Source organism: Echeneis naucrates, chromosome 20, assembly GCF_900963305.1.
Source record: "Echeneis naucrates chromosome 20, fEcheNa1.1, whole genome shotgun sequence".
Classification (NCBI taxonomy): domain Eukaryota; kingdom Metazoa; phylum Chordata; class Actinopteri; order Carangiformes; family Echeneidae; genus Echeneis; species Echeneis naucrates.
Genome location: NC_042530.1, coordinates 9,268,856 through 9,294,764, shown reverse-complemented (window position 1 = coordinate 9,294,764; position 25,909 = coordinate 9,268,856). Strand labels below are relative to the sequence as shown.

The 25,909-nt window shown below is 39.1% G+C and overlaps 1 protein-coding gene across 7 annotated transcripts; it reads left to right on the top strand.

Moving 5' to 3' along the window:
* The first annotated feature begins 96 nt into the window (after positions 1 to 96).
* mtrr (5-methyltetrahydrofolate-homocysteine methyltransferase reductase) lies at positions 97 to 22,918 on the top strand. Of its 7 annotated transcripts, none has more exons than XM_029528662.1 (16): positions 191 to 591; positions 1,054 to 1,198; positions 1,355 to 1,508; positions 1,585 to 1,702; positions 1,829 to 1,888; positions 2,066 to 2,330; positions 2,414 to 2,527; positions 3,050 to 3,206; positions 3,380 to 3,468; positions 5,223 to 5,403; positions 10,070 to 10,112; positions 11,919 to 12,084; positions 12,533 to 12,651; positions 16,757 to 16,849; positions 19,435 to 19,635; positions 21,722 to 22,918. In XM_029528662.1, exons 1-16 carry the CDS (start codon positions 539 to 541, stop codon positions 21,864 to 21,866), a joined length of 2,103 nt encoding a protein of 700 aa, XP_029384522.1. In that variant the 5' UTR covers positions 191 to 538; the 3' UTR covers positions 21,867 to 22,918. The 7 variants fall into 7 exon arrangements, 5 of the variants coding, with proteins under 5 accessions (XP_029384521.1, XP_029384522.1, XP_029384518.1 ...); XM_029528659.1 differs by having other exon boundaries at positions 201 to 227; positions 471 to 591; positions 1,829 to 2,330; XM_029528661.1 differs by having other exon boundaries at positions 97 to 227; positions 1,829 to 2,330.
* Positions 22,919 to 25,909: the final 2,991 nt, after the last annotated feature.

The window sequence follows — 25,909 nt, the reverse complement described above, 5'->3', positions numbered from 1 at the left end:
AGGCCCTCTATCCAGGGCGACCATAAATACCTAATTAAAATACGTGGACACCATCTCAATTGCAGCTTTTTAGACACGGCATTTAAAGCATTGAACTAAAATATGCTTTTTCTTCAATGTGGTTTCTTCCGATCAATTTCAATCACGCCCCACGTGTAATCTCGCGTGATTTCCAGTATTAATATTTCACGACACGGGCAGAACTGGGTTGACTTCCTACAAAAAAGGTACAAGTATATTTTCTATAAATAAACTTCTTTTTTGTTTAATTTGCGCTTTATCAAACCACAATGTTTTTACTTCGCTTTGAACTTCTGTAGATTAAAAACATTTTTTAAGTCAGCGCATGTCTGGTGTGTGAAAGCTGAGTTGGCAGTTATCGATCAGGGAAAGCACGCAGTGATAAAGTGTAGGTCTTTGATTTGGGGGGGGGGGGGATAAACTTCATGCCTCCGTCCACGTGTGGTCAGATGATGCAGTCGACGACTGAAGCTGACGCAACGTCCGGTGACGGCGTGGTGGAGCTCAGGGCTTTGCAATGCTGAGAAAATTGTTTAGTCGCTGCATGTTTGAAACCCGCCAAAACCTGAAGTATGTGGTAAGAGGACATATCACAACAACACAACTTGACAAAGCGCTATTTCGTTTACGTTAGCTTCCGCTGACTCCCCCACAGCTGTGTTATTTACCATCTGGGTTTATCTTTTATGATCCTCTCTGTGTCTCTCAAATATGTGACAGTGTTTTGAATTTAAATAAAAAAAGGTACTTTGCAGCTTCCGGATTTACACGGAAACAAAAATTTAGTCAATTCAGGGTGAATATTACCTTTCATTTTCTTAAATGTAATCCAGCGAATGGCTCGAAGATCATGTCTGTCAGCTGCTTCAATTTCAGGTTATTGTGTATGTACAGCTTCCTGGAAGGATATAATGGAGACAGCATTAATGCTACACATGCTTTTTCTACTAGAATAAGTCAAATGTCCATTGTGGAAAATGTCACTGACATATGTCACTCAGAAATATGATGCTGTTGTTCTGTATTCTCCAGAATGCCCTGTGAAGTCAACACTCGGTTTGTGATTCTGTATGGGTCTCAGAAAGGCCAGGCCCAATCCATAGCAGAGGGGATAGCTGTGGAGGCTGAAGATCACGGACTGGTAGCTGAGCTCAGCTGCTTGAATCAGAGCGAGAAGGTAACTATTGGACATTAGATTAACTGACTCAATTAAACTGCATGGCAGTAACACATCATTGTGATTTTGCCTGATCATTGTGACAGTATTAATGTCGTATGTTTTCATGTGAGCTGTAAAAGCATCAATCATTGATAATCATTTAACTGGCTCCAGTACAATTTGGAGAAGGAGAAGGCTCCAGTGGTCTTTATTGTGTCTACTACTGGAGATGGGGAACCTCCAGACAATGCCCTCCAATTTGTAAAAGGCATCAAGAAGAAGACCCTCTCCACTGATCACTACAAACACCTTTGCTATGCACTTTTAGGTAAAACGCTACACATTGTTTACTTCCTGAGCAGTCACTGGCTTGAGAAATCTTCATCTGTTTATCTGTGCTTCAGCTTTAGGAGACACAAATTATGCTAATTTCTGCAACTGTGGGAAGACAATTGAACGCCGTCTGCAGGCTCTTGGAGCTAAACAATTCTATGTGACAGGATATGCAGATGATGGTGTAGGGTAAGTTCTGTCAAGGAATTAAGTGTAGACACATAGTTTCATGATCTCTAAACTTCCCACAAAAACAAATTATTTTAACTACGCTGTTTTTACTACTCTCATCTTCTTTTGAACTTTTCTTTCCAGACTGGAGGTGGTTGTGGACCCCTGGCTTGAAGGACTGTGGAAAGCGATTAAAGGAGCCTTATCAAAAATGGCTTCTGATAAGGTTGATCCTTTGAAAGGACCTGTTGGGGATTCACCAAAGCAAGACCCTGATTCACTCTTACCAGATGTCGAACTTAACCTCCTAAGCCTTAATGACCACCAGAACTGCAAGTCAGTCAGAGCACTTGCAATCACAGACTCCAAATATGCACGTACTGCTTCATATTCAGCTTCTGATGAAGGGACCACTCTTTCTGATGCCAGGCCAGCTTCTCCTGTGTTGGCTTCCCAATCTCATGACACTGCCAGTGTTTCCACAGCAGCATCAGACACACATAAGGATGGTGGAGCGCCACATGTTCCATTGGCAGCCTCCCTGACATGCTCCCTGCCCCCGCTGTCACAGTCTTCTCTTAATGTTCCTGCTCTGCCTCCTCCCTACCTGCATGTCTCTCTTCAGGATGTGGATTCTAGGGAACAGGTGAGGAATGATGTTGCAGATGAGGACAGTATTTCACCGTTTCACCTCATTAATCTCACAATTATTTATTTCTTTTTTTACAGACAGTTGGACATTTAAACAATGAAAATGTTCATGAAGTTCCCATAGAAAGAGCAATTCAGCTGACAACAGGAGATTTAGTCAAGACATCACTTCTTTTAGAGTTGGACACCTCTGTGAGTTTAATATTCATAATGACATTTTTCTTGATTTGCAGCATGGATTCTAATAGATTTAGACTGCAGCTTAAGCTGTAGCTCATACCTATTCAGCAAACCTTTTCAAGGAGTTGAGGGTTTGAAGGCTGGACATTTCCCTAAGCTCTTGTCACTATCTTTACTTTTGTTTTATTTTATCAATACTCATATAAACAGAAAAAATAGAAAGAAATTAAAAACAGAATTACCATTACTTCATTTTATAGTAATTTCAACAGCTTTGTTTTGAACAAATTACTATTACAGACAAATTTTGTAACAAAGGAAATGTAAAACAACCACTCTGATAGTTTACCTACTTTGGAGTAGTTTACTAGCAGCCCTCACAGCACTAAAATTGTATGCTCCAGTGTGTAGCACAGAGTTGTCTCTGCCTCTCACACACATGCTGGGCCAGAGATTGACTTGATTAACAGGTTGGACCTGGCCTGTGGGGCTACTTCAATGGGCCTACTGTATATGCCTCTTCTTTATTCTCAGGCTTATCCAACGATGACCTATCTGCCAGGGGATTCGTTTGATGTGTTCTGCCCAAACAGAGCCACAGAGGTGGAGGACATGCTCTGCAGACTGGGCCTCCAGGACAAGAAACACCATCAGGTTCATGTTTCTCTCAATAAGGACACCAAGAAAAAAGGTAAGGTGCGCTTATAACACAATTTTAACCTGCATGACTAATGCACACCTTGACACCTCAAAATAAAACTGATGGCATATTTTATACTAATATGTATATAATTATCTATTAAGGCCCTTTATTTACCTAATTATCTTGACAGTTTTCTAATGTTCTCTTTCCCTTGGCTATAGGTGCCCAGGTGCCATCTTACATCCCCCCAAGCATTTCTTTGCTCTACTTGCTCACATGGTGTCTAGAGATCAGAACTGTTCCTAAGAAGGTAGAGTACAGTATGTCCAAACATTGCTCTGCAACCCCTGTCAATGTAAATTGTCTCTGCTAAGCCACTTTTTAATTTGACCTCCTATTTGTTCTTTCAATGTATCAGCAGAATAAAAAGGAAGATATTGTTTTAGTTTTCATGTTTTCTCAAGCAAGAGTGCACTGCTTTTTTTTTTTTTCCTTCATTGTCAAAGCCTGAAGAACACTGTTTTACTTTTCATGCAAAAGTACATTTACATTTTCACTATTTCACTTGTTGAAACACATTTTTATGAGCAAGCTAATTGGTACTCAAATATTTTGCCAGGACAAGGTCTGGACCCAAAAGGTTTGGATGGGTCCGTAGTTTGGTTTCATAAGATAAGTCAGGACTGAATTATATATATCTGAGTTAAAGGCTGAGTGGTGATTAAACCTGCCTGGCTTTCTGTGTCAGTTAGGATTCACACATTTTGTTAGTCTTGTAAAATTTTTGTAAATCATTTTCCTCTGGCATGATCTGCATTGGTAGTTTGCTTGTTTTTGTAAACAATGCGGTAAATGACAAATGGAAGACAGTTAGTAGAATATTAAATTATGATTGCAATTTAAAATATTATTCAGTAGTAGTAGTTTCAGAATTTACCATAGAATTAAAATGTCATTCAAAAAGAGCAAAAATATTATCGAATATTAGCCTCAAAGTCTGTTTTGTAATAACAACCTTTTTTCAGCTTTTCCACATCCCACTAAATTACAGCAGCTGCTGTCAGTTCAGTTCTCTGCTTGACTTGCACAGCCTCCTATTCTCCTGTGTTATTAAATTCCTGCTCTGAAATTGATTGCTTCGGGTCAAAGTGTTGTCTATAGACTTACAAGGTTGTAAGAGTTTTATTTTACAGCACCTGCCTGTATAGTCTAAGCAGTTAATCTGATTTACTAAAGCATTTACAGCATCTATAATTTTTAAACAGTATGATTTCTTTTTGAGGATAGTGAAAGGTAATAACCACAGACTCTTGGTAAGTACATTTGCTGCTGAAAGCATATAGAGGCAGATGACTCACCATCTCTACGGAGACAAATGTTAGAATATATTACTCTGGACATTCACAACCACTTTAGTTTGACATTAGTTAAGTACTAGTGAAGTACTGGTTATACTGGATGGATAGGAAGATCAGGATACTAATTCTAATAGCACAAGTTGCATGAATGTTCCATTAATCTCTACATATGTGCATCTATGAACTGAAATTCTCCAGTACATGTAGGCATAATAAATGTTCTGATAATTATATTGTTTGATTAATAAATTCAACTCACTCTGACAGTAGAGCTGCAGCTACATTTCCTCACAAACCCTTTAATCATGTCATTTAAATCAATGCCTACAAAAAGGAAAGCTATTATTAATTGCATGCCATTTTAACTACATCTTTTCTCCAAAAACAAGTTAATTAGCTGTGTTGATTGATTTTGAATTTTTTGGAAATTGATTTTTAAAAAATGCCTCATAGCCTTAACTAATTTCCCCTGAAAAGGATTTTAAAATTAAATGACAGGACAGAAGTTGCAGTATATTAAATTGCCAGTATTCCATCAGAGGGGTGTTAAGTTCTTCCCCTGCAATTTTCATTTAGCTAGAAAAGCCTGTGCACAGTGTGGTATTGAAATTTGTCCTGTTGCAGGGTTATATTAAGTGGCTTTAATTTTCACAGTGGTGAATTGGTACCTGAATCTGTCATAACAGTCTATCTCTGTGTGTGTCAGGCATTTCTACGAGCACTGGTGGAGCATACAGGGGACACTGTGCAGAGGAGGAGACTGCAAGAGCTCTGCAGTAAACAAGGAGCCACAGAATACAACCAATATGTGAGAGACCCAGGCCTTAGCATTTTGGAGGTTCTCACTGCCTTCCCATCCTGCTCGCCGCCTCTCTGCCTCCTCATAGGTCAGAATCACTGTTGTCATCTCACTCATTCAGTCAGTTAGTCATTAGGTCCAAAGTTTTTCAGCCTGCAAGCCCTTGATAAACAGATGTACTGCTCAAAAGCTACTCTTGCTACAGTGTCTCCAATAGAATTGTGTAACTACGTATCATGCAGAGTCATGCAAATATGACTTCATGATGTTGCAGATACAATGGGCTACTGCTGCAAACTGCAAAAAGGAAACACCTGACTAGATGCATTACATTACCAGGCTGCATGAAAACCATTTTGAAGTAAAACATCTAACATCAAAGTTTACATCTATTTGTTATCATTTTTATTTAATTTAACAAGCAGCATGTCACAGATGCATTTCATAAATAGTATGCTCATCCAGTGACTGAAGCAGACTAATAAAGCATATTTTTGGGATGTTCTGTCTTTTGATAATTAAGTTTAAATAAAGGCAGGCTTTTATGTTGCCTCAAGCAAAAGGGGAATTACATTGATTCACATATGAGTGGGATTTCAACTGCACCTGTACAAAATATGAATGGAAGAATTTACTTCAGAACTAGGTATTTCACTTTGAAGAAGACCTCAGATAATATCAAGCCTGCCTTCTGTTACTTGCTATTCAAGTGGCTTGTTTACTGGTTTAATTTTTTATCCAGTAGGGGTCACTGTAGCCTCAGTAAATGTAGCGTGGCATGCACTGTCTCAGGGTTGATTTTATGAGAGTATTTAATTTTCTTGAATGGTTAGACACTGTATATCACAGGGGTCCTCAGACGACCAACATTCATTTCCTTGTCTGACATCTACATTGCTCCAGTATAGTTTTTGTGTCATTGCCCCTGTAATTGTAATGGCAGTATTGTAGCTGCAAATTAAGAGAAATTTTTCACAGTAGTCATCGTCTCTCTCTCTGCCAATAATATTGATTAAAATTTTTTTGGCAATTTGTGCCATCCTGTCTTTGACCCTTTGAGCCAGCTGTTGGTATGAAGCTAACATTTCTCTGAGCTCATTTAGACAGTTGGCTGGTTGTTCACTATAGATCTAACAAGCTTTGACTGAAAATTACCAGACAGTGAAATTAGCTGGCTACAGCTTCATATACAAGTTGACTTGTCCTTTAAAACAGCTGTGTCACAGCCCTTGGCCTTGCCCGATGTCAATTATTTTTGGCTCGCTTGCCAATAACAGCACCTTTTGTAGTAGTGAACTGATGGAGAAACTGGCAATCGGGACAGCCCTGCCCCTGAGAAAAAATATGAAGTTGAAGGCCTTTGGGACAACAGCTGTTATTTCAGGGACACAAGGCTGCTTACTGTTGAGTCACTGAACTTTGCAACAACACCACAAGAGCACAGGGTCAGCTTGGACCATAGGTTAATAGTCAACTTTGACTTATTGTCTCAATGTAAAAGTACACTGCTGCATTTTTGCACTGCTCTTGGTTCATTACCCTGACGAAGGGGAGAGGCTTACTAATCAGAGTTTATACTGAAACACACTGTTATACACTAACTATAAATAATGAGGAGAGAGATTTCTCAGCCTACATGTCTACGGCCAAGTGCAGGCTGGGTAAAAGTAAATACTGAGGATAGAATGAAAAACATACCTGCTTCCCAGATTTACTTCTCTAGTTTTATGGTCCATTATTTCATATAGTGTGTCAGATAAAATCTTTAAGGTCAAAGCTCGAGGGAGCTGAAGGCTGTCCATGAGCATCTTTTCTCCAATTTATTTTACTGCAGCGTTCAAATAAATTTTTACCTGAGTGCTGTTTTATTTCTTTCCTTCCATTTTTAACTTAGATTCTGGCCTGTGATAAAAAGTGAAGCAAACTTAAATAAAGTGAACGTATCTATATCCCAAGAGACTGGAGCCCCTCTTTCTTCAGAAAAGCTTGAAATTTAAAATGAAGTTTCTTGGTAACAGAGCATGCTGTGCATATCACTTATAGATATACAGTATTCCAACTGCCTTCATTTAGCTATAGTAAAATACCTTGGAAAACTTTGAAATGGATTTGGAAAATTATGAGCCAACATGGCTCTTTTCTCTGAAGTTGCTTGAAATTTACATTAGTACACTATTTAAAAAAAAAAAAAAAAAAAAAAAGGGAAGAAAAAATCTTCCTACTGAGAATTCCCCTTAATGCTTTAATACTAACAACCTAAATTTCATTTGCAGCCAAAAAAAAAAAAAAACATCTCTTATATCTTAAGAAATATATATTTTATGTTAAACCACATGGCTAATTTTTTTCTTTTCCCTCCTGTAAAATTTCGTTCTGCATATAAATTGCAACACAGGGAGACTTCAGATGGAATAGATTATATTGTTGTGCCGTATGATCGATGATGCCCCTGAAAATGATCACTTTTGAAAAAGATACTAGGGACCCTGGGACTGTATTTTTTGCTACAGAGACCTTTTCGTGAAATACATATATTAGAATGAGCCACTTGCTGCTAAAAAAGAAATAAAAGCTTTGCAGTCAGGTTTTAGGAGTGATATATCCTATCTACTGGTGGTATCATGGTGGCGCAATAATGCCAGATGATGGATTGACTGCCGTCTGCTTCAGACATGTGCTGTCACTTTGCAACAGAAAGGTAACAACTTGAGCATCATGCAGCCACAGAGGATATTGCTCATGTTCATGATACACCCTCTCATTGTGAGCTGTGTATTTTCTCTGATAGATGGCACAAAGTCTTGTATGTGAAGATTTGTCAAAAAAAGATTTTAGTTCTATTTATTTCAAAAGATGTATTCGGAAGTGACTATCCGTGGGTTGAATCTAGAATACAAGCATATTGCATATTGATTATAAGCAAACAAAGCCAGTTTGCCATATTCTTGTAAAATTTGACTTCCCTCCAGTACAATATCCTTTCAGCTGCCATGTCTAAACATTTGAACATATTTTTCTGATTTGCAATCCCTAGTCTAACTAAACATAGTTTTTATTCCTGTATCCAGCCGTTCACCAAGTATCGCTTTGTCAGTCAATTAATTATTTTAGCAACGATTCAAGCAAAAATTCTTCTCTGATGTGAGAGGCTTTGTGTGTGTTTCTTTGTCAGGTACATCTTCTATAGCTATATGTTTTATTGTGGAGAGTTGGTCCAAAATAAAAGATATCTTTTCCCAATGTACCTGACAAAGAAACACAAACAGTGCCATAGTGGTTAGTGCTGTTGCCTCACAATAAGTTTGCAGGTTCGGTTCCCGGCCTGGGTCCTTTCTGTGTGGAATTTGCATGTTCTCCCCGTGTCTGTGTGGGTTTCCTCCCACCGTCCAAAGACATGCATGTATAGGTTAACTGGTGACTCTAAATTGTCAGTAGGTCTGAATGTGATTGTGAGTGGTTGTTCGTCTCTGTTTGTCTTTGTGTGTTGGCCCTGTGATGGACTACCCACCTGTCTAGGGTGTACCCTGGATTGAGGATGGATTGAGTTAGTCCATAAAGGACATTACAAGAAATCCTACACATATTACCATAAACATAACTCCATTTCTGTTTTGATTTCTCTTTCTCTGTTTCTCCATGTGTTTAAAACAAGTACTCTGAAGGAGAGGAAAAGAAATAATGGCCACAAGCTTTCAGTATCTCCTGACAAAGGGCTTGTTTTTAACCTGTCACCCTCTGAGTAATTGGCCAGCTCAAATGCTTTTATTCACTTAATTTCCATACATTTGAGATTGCACATCTCTTCAATTCTCTCTGCAATTCTGATAATACTAACAGTATATAATACGAAATCTCAAATGGGGTTCTTGCTTTTTTTTTTAGTATGAATGGCTAGATATGGCTATAGCTAGATTTTTCTCAATCTAGTCTTTGTGCTTATGTTTCTTAGTATCCACAGGAATCTGTATCAGTAAAGTCCTTGGAAAAGTCACCTATGTTTTTTTTCCAAAACCTTTCAAACATACTTTTAAGCGTTTCATAGAGAACCATTGTTTCTTTTTTAAAAAAATCCCAGCTCAAGAGATGAAATAGATGTCAGTGTGGACCTTCCTTCCTAACACCCTGAGCAGTTTAGATGTCAGTGAAATCCAGAAAGAGAAGAGAGAAGATTTAGTCCAACCATTTGTCTTTCCAAAGCAATTTAGCAGAAAAATGTGTTATTGTAAGGCCTTGGCTGGTACATACGGTACAGCCTCACTCCCCTAAGTTCATATATCATTCAAATACAAACAAAATACAAGGGGAGTGCATAGCAAGCGCATCACACGACTCATCAGTTTCTTTGTCCTCACATAAAGGTTTGTGTTGGTCACAGTGTGGCAAACTGCATCTCTTGTTGCTGTGGCGTGGAAAGTTTGCTTGATTTTTTTCTAGACACCTCCTCCCAGTTAAAATAAGCACCATGTATTACCCTGAAGAGGGCCCTTTCATGGCATTGGAATAAAGTCTGCAAAGGCAATCTCTCTCCAATTGCCACTCCACATCTCCACATCTGGACACTTGGGATTCCATAAGCCAGTTTATAATTTCATAAATATAGAATTGTGCCCTAGAAACAAGACAGAAACCTGGGTGGGGTTGCTGAAGGTGGATTGTTGGGTAGGATGTTTAAATGGAGTGAGATGACTTTAACTCATTTTGCCTCCTCTGTGTCATGGTTGTCTGTATAACTGACAGTTGTGCTTGCTTTTCAGAGCATTTGCCAAAACTTCAGCCCAGGCCTTATTCAGCAGCCAGGTAAGGTGACAGAAAATCAAGACCAGAACTTTTATTTTCTACTCTATATAGCTGTCTGTATTATTCTTTGGAAATTACTTGAAACTATCCTAGTACTTTGTGTTAAAGTACACATGAAGAAATTTTAATGAGACTGTAATACTTGTAATGTGTTTTGTAGTACTATAAAGCATATGCCTCATTCTGGATTTAAATATTCAATTAAGATATATTTGTGCCACAGTTAAAAAATGTACAGTTTAGATACTGTTTAGGAAATACTATAACCCAGAGGATGGACGAGATTAATGGTGAAACAGCATTTTTATGTTTTATATAGTTTTGGTCTTGTTTGGTCTTTTGGCCATTGACATTTTAGCTTTGCACATCCATCATAATATATTGCTCAATCATCCACTTAGTTTATTAGCCACTCTTAAACAAGTTAGGCAAGAGAGTTGGAGTATGCATGATAAAATACATATTGATCTTATTTTCTGGCCAGGCAGGAAATGCACTGCTATCTGCTGAAGAGCAACTAGTTGGCCAATGCCTTTATAGTGGTGGATTGATTTCCTAAATTCTCCATCATTTCAGATATTTTATTATATTAACATCTTCTGCCAATCCCAGCTCACATTGGGTGAGGGCAGGGTACAGCCTGGAACATGCATGTCTTTGGACGGTGGGAGGAAACCCATGCAGACAGGGGGAGAACATGCTCCACACAGAAAAGCCACAGGCCCAGGAATCAAGCATTTTTATCATTTTTTTATTATTCTTTTGACATTTAGAAAAGAAACTAATCATGACAGAAATCATATAAAATAGTATTTGTGTATATCTAGTTCAGTTTGGATTCCCTTTGCCCATATCCATGTTATGTGTACCTTTGTTTGGATGGGTAATTGTAAGCTCAATGATGAGAGAGAAAAACTGCATGAATGAATGGACTGTAAATATTGTGTCGTCTGGTTTGAATAGGCCCAAATGCTTCTTCTCTTTGCCTCACTTAGCCTGTCATTGATTTGCTCTTCCTGTTAAGTTAGTGCCCATTAACTTAGCTTTAAAGCTCCTGGAACAGCAACATCTAACGCAATATTAAAACTTCTCCACTCCCCTCATCAGTGCCTCACTTAGCTGCTTGTGTGTGGGTGTGGGTGGGTGTGTGTGTGTGTGTGTGTGTGTGTGTGTGTGTGTGTGTGTGTGTGTGTGTGTGTGTGGGTGTGTGTGTGTGTGTGTGTGTGTGTGTGTGGGTGTGGAGATGGTGGCTGTAGTTTATCAGATAATACAGAGACATTAGAGGCCTGCATTATTGATGCTGTGGTCAAAAGAGGTCTATAGGAACTAGAGAGTGAAGAAGGAAAGATTGTGAAAGATTCAGCTGGCAGTGAAGACCAGAACGGGCAGAGGGAGAAGTATTTTCATTGAAGAAAGACAAAGAAAGCAGAGCCATTGTGTAGATTAGTTATTCCCAGCCCGAAGTACTTCAATAATTAAATAGTTGCCACTGGGTAGAATGAAAGATGTTTCATTGTATCTTTATTTAGCTATAAAATACTGTGATCTTTCCCAACTACATTTTGTGTCAATCATTTGTAAAAGGATTGCTGTCTTGTCTTCAGAGTTTATCATCCCTTGTAATACATGTGCTTTTCTGTACCCATCTGTTGCCTCTCTGCTCCTCTGGATTTCACTCCATTTTTCACTTCATCCCTGTGTGTCTCCCTGCTTGTCACTGTCTGTCTCTATTTCTGACATATACACTGTTTTCTGTCTCTACTTGTCTTCCTCAATCTCAAATTCTCTGTGGTCTTATCGCTATAGCTCCTGTCTTAAGCACCCAGGCAAGCTGCATTTTGTTTTCAACGTGGTAGAGTTCTCAGCATGCTCTGGACGGCCTGTGGGGAGGCGAGGCTTGTGTACCGGTTGGCTGTTTGATCTCATCAATCCTGGCAAGCCTAAATGTTCTGGAAGTCATGCTCTGCCTAAGGTAATGAGTACACTAGAAAATAGAGGGCTGAAATGAGGCTATGCGAGTTTGTGGGCTCTTGGTCAGCTTATTTATTTCTAAGGGTTCAAATTTGTGTGGACAAAAGTTCACAGGTGGTCTTACATTTATTCAAAGTTCCAAAGTAAAAAGATCAGAAGTTTGCAGTGTGACTCAGATTTAATATATGAAACCCTAAAAAGAACAGAACTTGTGTGTGGTTAATTAAAAAAAAATGTCTTCAAAATAAAGCAAGTACATCCTCTCCGAGACAGACTCCATGGATTCCAGTTGAAGCTCTTGAGTTTTCTCATTAATTTGTCTGAGAATATCATGTAGATAAATTAATTGAATTAAGATTGGCAAGTCTGCAGTGGTTTCTCAGGATTGTTGTAATTACTCTCTGTTTACCTACGATTTTAAATGCTTTCCAATGGCCTTTGTCCCTCAGATCCATGTGAGTTTGAGACCAAAATGCTCCTTTCGACTTCCCTCTGACCTGTCAGTGCCCTTCGTGATGGTCGGACCGGGCACAGGAGTTGCTCCCTTCATTGGTTTTCTCCAGCAAAGGTATGGAAAACACTGTTACATTATGCTACAGACTGGCACTATAATGTTAATGTTAATGATTTTATTAAGAAAGAGTCACACTGTTTGAAGTTTTGCAAACATCTCTTATCAAGAGAAATCAAGTACCAGTGGCCATGCACTTTGCTGATATTATTCATTTTACAAGATGCTGTTGAAGTAGGTTAGTCAAATGTTCATGTCAAGTATCAGAAGCATGCAGGTTGTGTCCTCACTGATGTTCTGTGTGGCATGGATTACTCCAGCAAAAAATTCCTGCACCCTGTGATGAATATTCAAAATGTTCAAGTGATGTGCGTGAAGTTCACATTGTCTCTGCATATTTTTAAGTAATTGGCAAAGACAATTCACTGAGACCCTGCTCAAAGCTGATAAAAGTCGCCATCATATACCTCTCATAAAGCATACAAAATCAGGGAGCAAGGTCTGCGTTTGCACCATGGATTATTTCAGATCCTTCACCTGACTCAACTGGAACAAAGTAAGGGCTCTCTGGTCAACACTTTAACAACTTGATATGCCATGTACATTGAGGAATAAAGGCATTTCATGTGGTGTTATTGATTTGAAATAGTTAAGTCCAGTAGCTGGTGACTATGATATTGGAGTGAATCACTGTTTGGGATTGCTGATGAGCCACTCTTGGGATATTGACTGTGAGCTGAGTCAGTCGTAGCTATATACAATTTGTTTAACCACAGCTGTCATTCTGAATACCTCCGGAGTGACAGAAATGACATTTTGTTTAATTTTTTGAGGCTCTGAATTGACGAGCGACTCAAGGTCAAAAAAAGAAGACCTGCCAGAAGGATTTAATGTGACTAAAGCTACTCTAGCCAGACTAACGCCGACGTTTTGAACCAGGCTCGAAGTCACCATGACTTGTCAGACAGCCAAGTAAGCCTTTTCAGTCAGACTGACATGTCTAAGTCTTGGGTGGCTTTGTATAAATGAGGTTGTCCCCTAGTCAACTCCACCTATCCTTCAGATGTCTCCTGTGTTGTGGCGGGTGGTGTCGGTGGGTGATTACTCTGAGAGGTGACACTGCATTGGCTAAAGCGATGCCGGGTGTTGGATTGTTTGCAACAGATTCCAGGAGGATGAGCGGTCTTCTGGGATGAGCAGTAGTTTGTGCCTTTTGGGATGCAGGATCACCGATGATGGGACACATCTGTGTACTGACCATACCATCGCCCTCAGACAACACTCCTCTTCTTAATGATCAAGGTTGAGCCAGAGATATAGCAGTGGCAGTGATGAAGTGGTGATATGAACATATCAGTCTTTGATCCTTCCTGCTGTACAAACAAAACATCTACTCCTTGGTTGATATTTAGAAAGCTTTGTTTCAATCCCCAATGAAATGCATACTTAAGAGTTCAATGTTATATTTTCAAAATGTTTTCAAATTTCTGTTGATTAAAGTTCAACCATCTTTCTTTCCCTAGAGGTTCTTCACAGAGTAATATCTCGGGAACTGATTGATCAACTTCTCTCCCTCCCTGCTTCTCTCATCTGAATATTTTGCTGGAGGTTTGTAAAAACCTGCCATAGTTTGGTGCACTGTAGAGAAAATAAGCCTTGGTGGCTGACGCTGCACTCTGATAGGAGGTAACAATCACCAATTTGTCAATGGGTTGCTATATCTGCCTTGAGGCCGAGAAATGTTCTGTTTTAGGGACACTTCGATCTTCTTACCCCTCCCTGTCTTCAACTCCAACTGTAATTTGATGGCTGTTTGCAAAAGCACTTTGTGCGAGTTTGTGGTGCTGTCACCAAGTAGAAGGTCGGAGGCTGACTTGGAGGTACGAAGTCGTTTTTAATAAGGCCCCCCTTGTCTGGTATTGATTGCTGCAGTTTGTGTGGTTTTATGGAGAATGTTACTTACTGTCTCTTTGAATTCAGCTTGGAGCAGATTTAATCTCTTTAGCAGCTCAAACAGACTTTAATTTTACAAAAAAAAAAAAAAAAACAGATCAGTTTGTCCAGTTCAATACTTTACTATGCCGGTAGGCATACATGGCACATTCAATGTGACAAGTTGTATTAGAGTTTGTGTGCTTGTCTGAACAGATATTGAGCTTCCTTTTATCAGTTTAACCAAACAGCTGATTACAATTAGGCTACACTGCATTGCTGCGCAGCATTGTTTTGTACTATGAAAACATTTAGAATTTAGCAGTTTGAATGTGTAGGACTGTAACTTCACAATTTAATTTTGAGAATTTAGCACTAAGCCATCGTTGTATGTCGGCTTTTAGTTACATTCTTGTTATGCTTTTGATGTTTTTCTGTCTAAAAGCCACTCAGCTCCACTTGCCCAAAGCTGCAAAGAAAATAGATGAAAGATATGAGATGATTGTGATGTTTACCAAGTCCACCTTAGCTTCCCTAGCAGTTTTCCCAGCAGTTTCCCCCTCCTCCTGATCATTTGAATGGCACTGAAAGGCAACCTCCTCTGATTTCAAACCCAAATGGAGTGCACTGTGGATGCTGCCTTCCCCTTGGGATTGTGTTGCAGGCTGTTATAGTGCGTGGATGTGATGTGATGTGATTTGTATTCAGGGAAGGCACCGGTGTGGGCTACTCAGAATGGAATCCAAGTTTTTCATATTGGTATTGATTCCTTTAGGGCAGGCAGTGAGAGGAGAGAGACGAGTCCACTAAAATGAGTTTACTTGAGGCTGTTTGCAGATCAGAAGAATCTCATCCAGGATGCTAATGGATGGGATCTGAGTGTTCGGATGGGATCTGAGTGTTAGGCTGACAGCTCTGTTATCAGGCTTCATTCAGAGACATTCACAGAGTTCACGCAAACTTTGTTTACAAAATATTTTTCTTGCATGGTCAAAGTCCATTTAATTAATTAATTTTGGGGGGTGCGGGGGGGTTCACAAACACTAATTATACCAAAGCTCTGATGCAAAATTTGTTAGTACCTTATTTTCACAGTTTTAAACCCAAAAAATGTCATAATTTGTCGAGACAATATTTTAAAGTAGAAGTAAAGTAGAAAACAAATTCAGCACAATTTTTTCCAAAGATTTCATAGATGGAAAGTTTCATATATATATATATATATATGAAATATAAACTTTCAGATTGTTCACTCCTCAGTTTGTCCTCTCCTAGATTTAGCCCATTCCCACTTAACACTACTCCACACCCCAACAGTCTGAGAGAATGAGCTTAAAGTAAAGTAATCTTATTTCCAGTAGTTAGTGTAATACAGAGCAGTGTATTTTTATATTGGGTGTCAGATCTACTTTTTTAATTTCCAATTGACCATTTAATTGACCTAACAATCATTTTTCTGCACCATATAACTACATTAAGTGTAAGAGTTAGCAGCCATTTCATTCTGACTACTGGAAAGTACAAAGTATATTTCGTTCTGTACGTGAATAAGAAAGGATAACAGAGTTTGAGGAAGCATCACCCTACCTCTCTGTGGTATCCCTCAGCTCCTTTTATGGCTGGCCACTCCTACACTACAACCCTTTCAGGCAGGGTTAAAAGATAATGCTGGGCTCTTTAGAGAGTCAACTGACTGATGGTGTCATGAAAGGTTCGGGGTCAACTGTTCTTATCTGGGGGAGAGCTGTCACCTTTGCAGCAGGTGTGCAGCACAGATAGCAGCAACCTCAGAGCAACTTTGTGCTTCTGCGTAGCCATTCTCTGCAAAGAATCCTGGGAGCTTTGCCAAGCTCTGAAGCCACAAGAGGAATCACTTTTGCAAAAGCAGTTTTTTTTTTTTGTTTTTTTTTTTGTTTTTTTTGTTTTTTTACACAAGCACAGTTGGACCCACATACAGTAAGCTTACACACAGTACTCCCACACAAAAGTAAGCCCTAGTTTCACTTCTTGCAACTGTTTATAGTGACGGTATCTATCCTGCTGTTCAGGTACAATGTAATAATACATATAATGCCCTCAGTGCAGCATGAATTTGTTTCTGTGCATTAGGCTTTAGTGGCATTTACTGTACTGACATCAAAAGTGCTTAAGAAAGGACTTCCTCTCCTCCAGCTACTCTGGTTGTCTGTTAGTATTGATTGACCACTAATGTCTGATGTTTGACTTTCAGAGAGAAGGAGAGGCAGGACAACCCTGAGGCTGTATTTGGTGAGACCTGGTTGTTCTTTGGTTGTCGCTACAGGGACAGGGACTACCTGTTTAGGTAAGATCTGTTTCAGTTTATTGGCCATTCTCAGACTTCTCACACTCATATATTCTTATATTCTATGGACACATCCCTTTAACTTATCCTATTGCAAGGCAGGTACAGTGTTCTCCATACCTATATCTTTCATCACCGTGCCCAATGCATATACCACATGCACCTGAAATCTGTCACCTTCATAATGCATCTCATGTACATCATCTATATGTATGTGTGATTGTGATTGTTTGGTCATGAAAATTTGCAGGAATACCATTGCTATGCACATTAATATATTAAGCATCTAACTTAGAAACTAAATCTGAATAATGTCACAATTGATTCAAAATGTAATAATAATTTCATTATTGAGTGTCTGAACCACAACCCCAATGTTACTTTAGTGTTAAATACTGACACAGTATTGGAAATATTATCCAACTAAGTTGTTGCAACCATACTATTTCTTTTAATTTAGTGTATTTTATGTATTTTTAAACACATTGATGTTAGTGCACAACAACATTACCATGTGCATAGGTCATTTCTCATATTTGCCTTGGCTTTACTGTCTGCTGACTCCAAACTAATTGATTGGCTTTTCCAAGTATCAGGAGTGCACATGTACTTACTTCTGCGTAACTGATGGACTTTCTTTTGCGGGATTTAAATTGCGTAAATGTTATATCCTTAATCACACAAGAACAGATCACAGAGAATGTTGTTTGTTCCCCGTGTGTCCTCTATCCCTTAGTTAAATACCAACTCACAGCCAGGTAGTAGGCGGTGTTTGTTCACAGTGTGGGCCTCTTTGATGAACACCCCCACAGTGTTGACCAAAGCGATTAGTCTGTTTTTCATGAACCACCCATGAAGAGTTGCACTCAATTTAAATAGGTCAGCAGAATGAGAAGAACGTACTTGTAGTCATTTTCCCCTGCCCACATTCATTTTTGTTGGGTGCAATCTGATGTCACTATGCCTTGGAGGCTTACTTAGTGTAATTTATAGCACTTTTTAGCATCCCAGATTTTGTAAAGAAAAGTTCAGCTGAAGCCATGAGGAGGAGTTGAAATTTAAACTTGCATAAATTGCTTTTTATGCTTAGAAATGTTGCAAAATGTCAAGACAGGATGGCCCCAATATCACAGTCTTGCTCTGAATTTACCACTGGCAAAAACAAACAAAAACTTGTCATGTGCCTCAATCATTCACAGCACTTAACATCCCCGCGAGAATTTGATGCCAATCTATCTGCTTGTCACATTAAACTCCCCGTCTTAACAACACATCTTCCCTTAACAACACATCGTGCCCCCCCCCAGCCTGTTTATGACATGCAACTTCATGCTGCAGGGGAAACACGACTGAAAGGCCTGTTGGGTTCACTTTCGGGTCCAGTATTTTGCCACAGTCTCATTTTTGCGTGTGCGTGTGCGTGTGCGTGTGCGTGTGTGTGTGTGTACATAAACGCACAGAGGAGTCTTGCAAGTTTTGTCCCTCTGAAATGCTTGATTGTCCTTTGACAATTGCCAGTTTCTAAGAACATGGTTGTCAGCCTCTGATGATTCATGTTCGGGTGTCAAACAAAGAAGTGCTCTTCTATCCTTTTCCTTTCTATGTTCAAACAGATTCCACAATCACACATCTTTGACAAAAGCAGAAGTTTTATGTAATAGCTCTGTCCTCGATCAAAAGTGAGGTGGTAAATATTGGATATAGGAAGTGCAACAATTCTGGTTGTCTCCTATAGAACAAAGAAAATAATACCCCTCTCTCTTTTTAGTATTCACACAACAGTGTCCATGTTTTAAAATGGTCTTATTTTAGTTTATGGGTTACTAAAGAATACAGACCCATGAGGCAAAGACCTTCACTCAGGATCTTAAAGCTGGAACTTGCTCTGTGTGTTTTTACTCATTCTAACTGTTTAACTTTAAACAAGATGCTCTGAGCCACAGTCGACCTCACTTTCTCACCATCTTCCTTCTTTCTTCTATTCCAATAGCACCCTAGGCTCTGTAAAAACACCGAAGCACAAGACAGAGTTGTTGGCAAGCGAACCACTGATAGGGAACAAGGTTACACCCAACTACAAGGCTGGGAGGATTGATTATTAAAAAATGCTTCTAAAAGTGACGTGACCATGCTTATGAAAACTATGTTTTTTTGCACGTATCTCATTAAGCACTATAAATTGGTTCCCTGGCACAATTTTGCTCAGTACTTTAGCCCGTCAGCATTCTGTTCTATTGAGCTTTCTTTTTTTTTTTTTTTTTTTTTTTTTTAAATGTTCTGAGGGGTTATATGTCTTGTGAGATGGTTGACGCCTCCTGCTAAATATCTTACAGGACTGTTGGATGTGGAAGGATAAACAGTTGGTGTGAGAGTCGAGCTGAATTTTTTGCCAACAGTTTCCACTTATTAAGCATAACAACAACATGTACATGTGTTTTTTGCTATTACATGATTACATATTAAGGCCGACTATTACTATTACTATTGTCATGATGACATCAATTGAAACTTTAATTTCTCGTGCCTATCTTTGAAAATGTTGTCAGAAATGTTTAGATGTGACAAATTTAATCCCTTTTTCCCAGAGAGGAGCTGGAGGGTTTTGTCACCAGTGGAGTCCTGGACCACCTCAAGGTCTCTTTCTCCAGAGATGAGCTGGAGATGGAGGGGAACGAGGTCACAACCTCAGTGGCTCGACCCAGATACGTTCAACACAACCTGCTGCTCCACAGACAACAAATTACTGAAATCCTGCTCAAAAAGAATGGATGTCTCTATGTCTGCGGGTAAGATGCTGAAAACCACAATTAAATGGTAACATAAAATGTTTGCCTTAAGTCATCCTCAGTGAAATTTTCCCTTGTCCATGTTCCTGAAATACTGGTATCTGCCTGACATGGTTCTGGCTTCAATTATTACATTATTTCATCTCACCTTTTATTTATTCTGCATAAATGGCTTACACTTTTTGCATTTGATTAAAAAAATAATTTGCAAGTTTTAAAACCTTTACTTATCCAGGAAGTTTTGCTATGTTGAGAGGGCTGGTGATAATCTGTTTTTTTTTTTTTTTTGTAGCCATCAACAGCAATGAATATATCCCTCTAATAATAAGTGTTGAGACAGCATGTTCTTCTCCGTCACAGAGCTGTAAAATATAAAAACCTGTCAGTGGGCCCCACTGTTGCTGTGGGTGACACCTCCTATTACCAAAAAAAAAAAGCGAAACATGATTTTGGTACATTATTTAGAAGCAGCTTCGCCGACTAATAACAGCCATCACTCTCACAGTCTCTGCAGAGTAAGGTAGGCACCAATGTGTTTGCATGGGGAAGTGTTTCTGTTCACATTGCTTATCTAGTTATTTGTGCTACATACCCTTCGTACATTTTCAGTCAGACTGATACGGTGAAGATGAGTATACGTCTGATGCACCAGAAGAAAAGTGAACAGTGTGGAGTTCAGAAGAGACTTGCTGAGAATGAGAGACCAAGAGCTCTGCAAAACAGAGCTATGAAAGATCAGGGGTGCAAATGCAGTCTGCGCTCAACAGATGCAGGATGAAAGTGCTACACTGACTGACTGAAAGCAGTTTAGAGGATCTGAGCAGGAGAAGTGGACAATCACTAGTTTTTCCACAAGGACATTTGGACATTTTCACAACAAGGACAGAGCGCTATTTTTAAGGCTGAATTTGTACAAGTAGAAAAGGCAAAGAAAAACAGTCAATATTAGCAAGATCACAGAGCTCACACTTCTCTGCAGAGACTGTGAAAGTCATCCCCTTCATGAGTCTGGGTCACAATGTCGCTCACTGATGTGTCAAGTCCTTTTTGGACAACAACTTAGATCAATGGAACAGCCGAACAAAGTAAGTCACACAGTTACGGTTGTTGTCTTAGTTGTGAGTAATTAGTTTGCATAATTAATTGTATAATAATTATGTTTTCAAACCCTCAGTGTGCAGGTTTGCGAAGTACAAGGCAGACTGTCAAAGTTCTGAAATATTACTGTCTAGATGATCTGCTCTGATATTTGGATTACAAAATTATACTGACATTAGAAATGGAAAATGAAAAAATTTAAAATCTTTATTATAAATGGGATGAACAGTGAAGGAACACTGAAGGAATACTTCATGTTAATGTACAATTACTGACAATAAAACTATATGACGTAAAAAATATAAACTACTTACACACACACACACACACACACACACACATTTGTTTTTAAGCAGAGCACAAAAAAACCACCAGCTATTAAACCACCTTGCTTAAGGCCAAGCTGTAAGTGAGAAGAATTGTATGTCTTTCACCTCACATCTTTTTCTACATTTAATCAGGAACAACTTTCTACTTGCAACATCCCTTTGCTATTGGATTCCTCATGTTGATAGAACATATTGTAGTGTTTTGTAGTATTTATAGCATAAACATGCCCTCCTCTGCCCTTTCCAAACAAAATATGTTTTTTTTTTTATCCCTGTGCAAAGACAGTAAGACACAGTGAAACACATATAGGGTTAGGGTGCTGCACCTCATCATTTATACAGCCCAATATGATATTCTTTGTTTCTCCATTTCCCATCACTGCCATGCTGCTTCTCTCACTTTCTAATAAAAGACTTTAGAAACATCAGTACAGGGTGAGTCCAAATACATCACTGTTAGGTGATGAATCTCTCGCAATAGCAAGATAGAGATTTCAGCAATTTCCTTCTGGGGTGAACTCCTGGACTGGCAGCATTTGCTGGTTTTACAAGCTATCAGATCGCTACAGTGCTCAGACACACAAGCCATTGTCTCAAACACATATTAATTGTATTGTCCCCTTTTTCTGATATATTTCTGCTATTTCCACCTTCTCCAGGGATGCCAAGAACATGGCTAAAGACGTGAATGACACCCTGATAGAAATCATCAAAACCCAGCTTCAGGTGGACCAACTTGAGGCCATGAAAACACTTGCAGGACTCAGAGAAGAGAAACGCTATTTACAGGACATTTGGGGTTGACAACAGATGACCAGATGAGGCCATTTTTAAACATCCACTTTTTTTTCTTTACAACTTATAAAGAAAGGGAGAAAAAATGGCATGCTCAGCTGTAACCTCTACAGCCATAAAATTGTGGATGCCGAAGCCTGGACGTTGTTTACGCCACCCAATTTTACCAAGATGGAACGTATCATGTTAGCCCGGGGATATCAGTTCACTACATCATCTCAGGCTTTTGCTGATCAAAAACAAATAACCTTGATCAGGGCAGTAACGCTGTGGAAATTGGTCCCGCTGAATGAAAATGCTGCAGTATAGAGAAGCCTCCTCCTTTCTGCCTGCCTGGGGAAAGGCGTTTACTTTTGTCAGCTGTGATGGAATGATCTTGATGAAGCTGATAACAATATCACTCCAGTCTGGATGGAAACAACTTCGCAATCTGTAGTTTGACACAACACACACACACACACACAATGTAAAGTCATTGTCATTCAAGGACAAAGTAAATGTTTTTTTGTTGTTGTTTTTTTTCTCCACAAGCCATTTTTTTAGAACATTGCTGCCAATGGTTTAAATATAGCAATGATCAGTCTTTTTTTTTTTTTTTTTACATAAAATGAAAAAAATGTCTCAATTCTAAAATGGTTTGGTTTGAGGGGTTTGCTCCAGTATTTTGTAATTTCATCCTCTTTTCTTCCTAAATACTGTGGATTATCCTTTATTTCAACATAATAAAGACGGGTTTAAGTGTATGAGTTCCTAAGGAAAAAATGGCTAACTGACAATTCTCTAAATGAAGTCTATGGAGATGGGAAGTTTCAGTAATCTATCATTTTAGTGTTCTCAGCTCCCCAAGTACACAGTGTATGATTCTCAATGACATTGCGTGTCATTTATCTGACTAACTTTGTTTGTGTCTGTCTGCCCCCACATACCCAGCAGACTGTCAGCTTGGAGACTGTGAACTCCAACTTTTCTAACTCCTGCAAAAGCCAACCGAAATCTCCCAAACTGTGGTTAAAACAAACACAGCTGTGTCTCGTGTGATTGGGAATTAAAGGACATTTCAGAGTAAATTGTTTCCATCTACAGTTTTTCTATTATTTGTGCACGCACAGGTGTGTTTGTAGATGACCTTACACACATGTATTCGAAGGCTTTGGGTGCAGATAAACATTTGGGGGGAAGTTTTCTTGGCATGTTTGAGAGGCAATGGAAATGATCTGAGAGATAATGAAGGCTGATTGATTGTGAGTGATTGTTTTATCTAAATTTAAACATAATTTGATTGTTCAGGGTGACTTTGGTCAGAAGATGAAAGCGCGCTATGCTAATTGAAGGCTTTTCACAATGGGCCTCCCAGCACAACGCAGAGCCCCAGAGAACAGCTTCTTGGAATTAAATCTTGTAACAGCAGCCTTTTTATTTATCTTCTTGTAGGGAGGGAAGAGAAAAACATGTTTACAATCTCCACCGCCTGCGTTGTCGATGATAACCCAACCGCTACATTTTTTGAGTGGAGTAAACAAAACATTTACTGTCATAGAAAACAATCCCTGATAGTGAATATTTGGTTTAATACGGTGTTGTCAGAGGTAGAGCTGCCCTTGTGTTTGTTCAGGCACAGCTGGCTGCACCTCCTCAACCTCATCTCTCTCTGTCCTGCTGCTTCACCAAGTCACAGTAACAAAAGAGGAAGAGAAATAATGATGCACTGTATTCCCAACAGCACAACCAGTTTCACCCCCCCACACCGTGAGACATACCTCCCATTTAATGCAAGACCACATGTTAAAAGTGGAAAACATTTCCATGCATGTTGTAACAAGGAGGGAAGTTTCTTCAAAGTGATATTCGGAGTACAATTTTAGAGCTGTGACACACACCATGATCTGAGCTGCTGTAATCTACCTGCCCTGTTAATGTGCCCTCATTACCAATTAAAAAATGGCTGCAACTGTAAGGCAGAGACCTTGCTGGCTGCTTCTGTCAGCCTGTCCAGCAACCAGCCAGGACTGATGAAGTTTTAAATTATGCTTTTGTAATTAAAAAGGTTCAAAGTGGCAGTTTTTGTCCTGCAGTGAGAGCAAAAAAGAGCAGAGGAGATGGTCAAGAATAAATCAGAGCACTGGAGGTCAGTGTGACCGCAGAACAGTAGCAGCACGGTGATGGATGCTCCTTGTTAAGAGTGTCTTAAATGAAGCAGAAAGATGTGTGTTGAAGATAATGACCATTTTTATTGAAGTGTTGAGAATGCCAAGTGGGAAGATGCACTCTATGTCAATGATTTTGGGGATGGTGGAAAAACTCGCTTAACATTCAGCCCTTTGGTGCGTAAAGTACAAGACGCATTGAGGAGGAGAGAAACTGAAACATCCCACACTGTGAGCTGTGCAAGGAATGTTCCTTAATTATCCGAGCGCGGATATTGTGTCCAATTCATTTGACTTAGGCCTGTGAATATTACTGCGCTTCAAACCACACAGTGGTGTATTTGGGAGAGCTCAGAAGGAAAAAAAACAAGTTTAGTTCCCATATCAAAACTTTGTGGAATTCATTCTTGCAAAGAAGCTTGTCCTGTGTATGATACTGAGGCGAGGACGATAATGAGGATGCATATTTTCATATGCCCACATAGCCATTATTTTCAGTTCCACAAAAAAAAAATCTGAGTTTCTGTGAAATGTGAGCAGTGATCAGTTTTTTAAACTTGTTTTAAAATATTTAGGTTAATCTTTCTATAATTTCTCTAATGCTTTTGTGGCCCACTGGCAGGTCCAGGCCCATAAAATGGGAATCCCTGAGCTAATATAACTACAAAACAAGAATCTGTTTGACATTAAGATGATTTACAAACAATTCCATTTACTCCACCATGTACACGCATACATACATACAGTACATACGTACACAAACACGGAAAAGAGACAGTGTTAGTCTGTATGAAATTGCTGGAGAAAAAAAAATCTGTTTTTCTATAAAGGCTGCAGCGTTTCAGATACGGAGATACTGGTGTTGTTCTGGTCTCTGTTTATTGATGTAGCAACAGAGATATCCCTGTTTCCTATTTGACAGAGCAAACCTTTGCTGTAATTGTTGCTGGCGGGAGGAGGAAGTATTCAATAACAAAATCTTGCCCTCCATGTGGGTTTGAATAAATATTTCTGTTTTAGGTTTGGCTGACTAAGGAGAGCATGTTGTAAACAAAAAACGTGACTTGTTTATATTCTCCATCCGAGTCAGGTAGTGCATGTCCAAAAGAACTAAGCTGCTTGCCTCATCAGATGTATTAATGATGTTTCAACGATGGATGCCCTTTCTGTTTCCATTAGTCAAAGAAATGTAAAAATTTGTTGAGCATTTTTAAACTTTAAAGATGGATGAACACTTAGTTGAATTTAAAAGCTGCCTCATTCCTGACAGCATAATGACTTATGCAAATTGGAGGTTAAGCGATGAAATGAAGCTGTTCGGCAAAAAACACAGAGATGCACGTCCCATTATGAATGAATAGGAGATAGATGAAAAGAAAGATGGAGGGATAAACTATGTGCACTTGACATTTGTCTCATTGACATTTGTTTTGTGGAATATACTTGATGCATCGTACCACAGAGCTTAACGAACATGTCGCTTTCTAGAGGCCTCTAAAAATACACAGGAAGAAATTAATATCCAAATGAAATGATTCTGCACATTCTTTGTCTATTGTCACACATCTACACAAGATTGGTGGAGATGAAATATGAAAGAAAAAATGAGGCTGGAAGTGTCACCTTAGAATTAATTTCAGGTCACTGTGTTATTTTTGCACAAATAAAAACACAGAAAGATCAAAATAAAGGTTTTAAGAAAACACAGCAGAGGGTTCACAGAGTCCCAGTAGGGATGGTTAATTTTTGAGGGGATTATTATTGTATTTATGTGACAAGGTGTCAGTCTCTTTATAAAGATGTATGTAAGGTAATGACAGTGTTTTCACCCAAAGTCTTCTTTAACACACTTTTGCCAAAACTTCTACCGAAGTTCCTCATCTTACCCAATGCCTGACAAGCAGGGAC

Excerpts from the sequence above, each read along its gene's own strand:
- mtrr (XM_029528658.1), top strand. The coding sequence starts at position 539 with ATGCTGAGAAAATTGTTTAGTCGCTGCATGTTTGAAACCCGCCAAAAC. Across the intron at positions 12,085-12,532 it reads GAAGTCATGCTCTGCCTAAG|ATCCATGTGAGTTTGAGACC; the intron begins GTAATGAGTACA and ends TTTGTCCCTCAG. Across the intron at positions 12,652-16,756 it reads ATTGGTTTTCTCCAGCAAAG|AGAGAAGGAGAGGCAGGACA; the intron begins GTATGGAAAACA and ends TTTGACTTTCAG.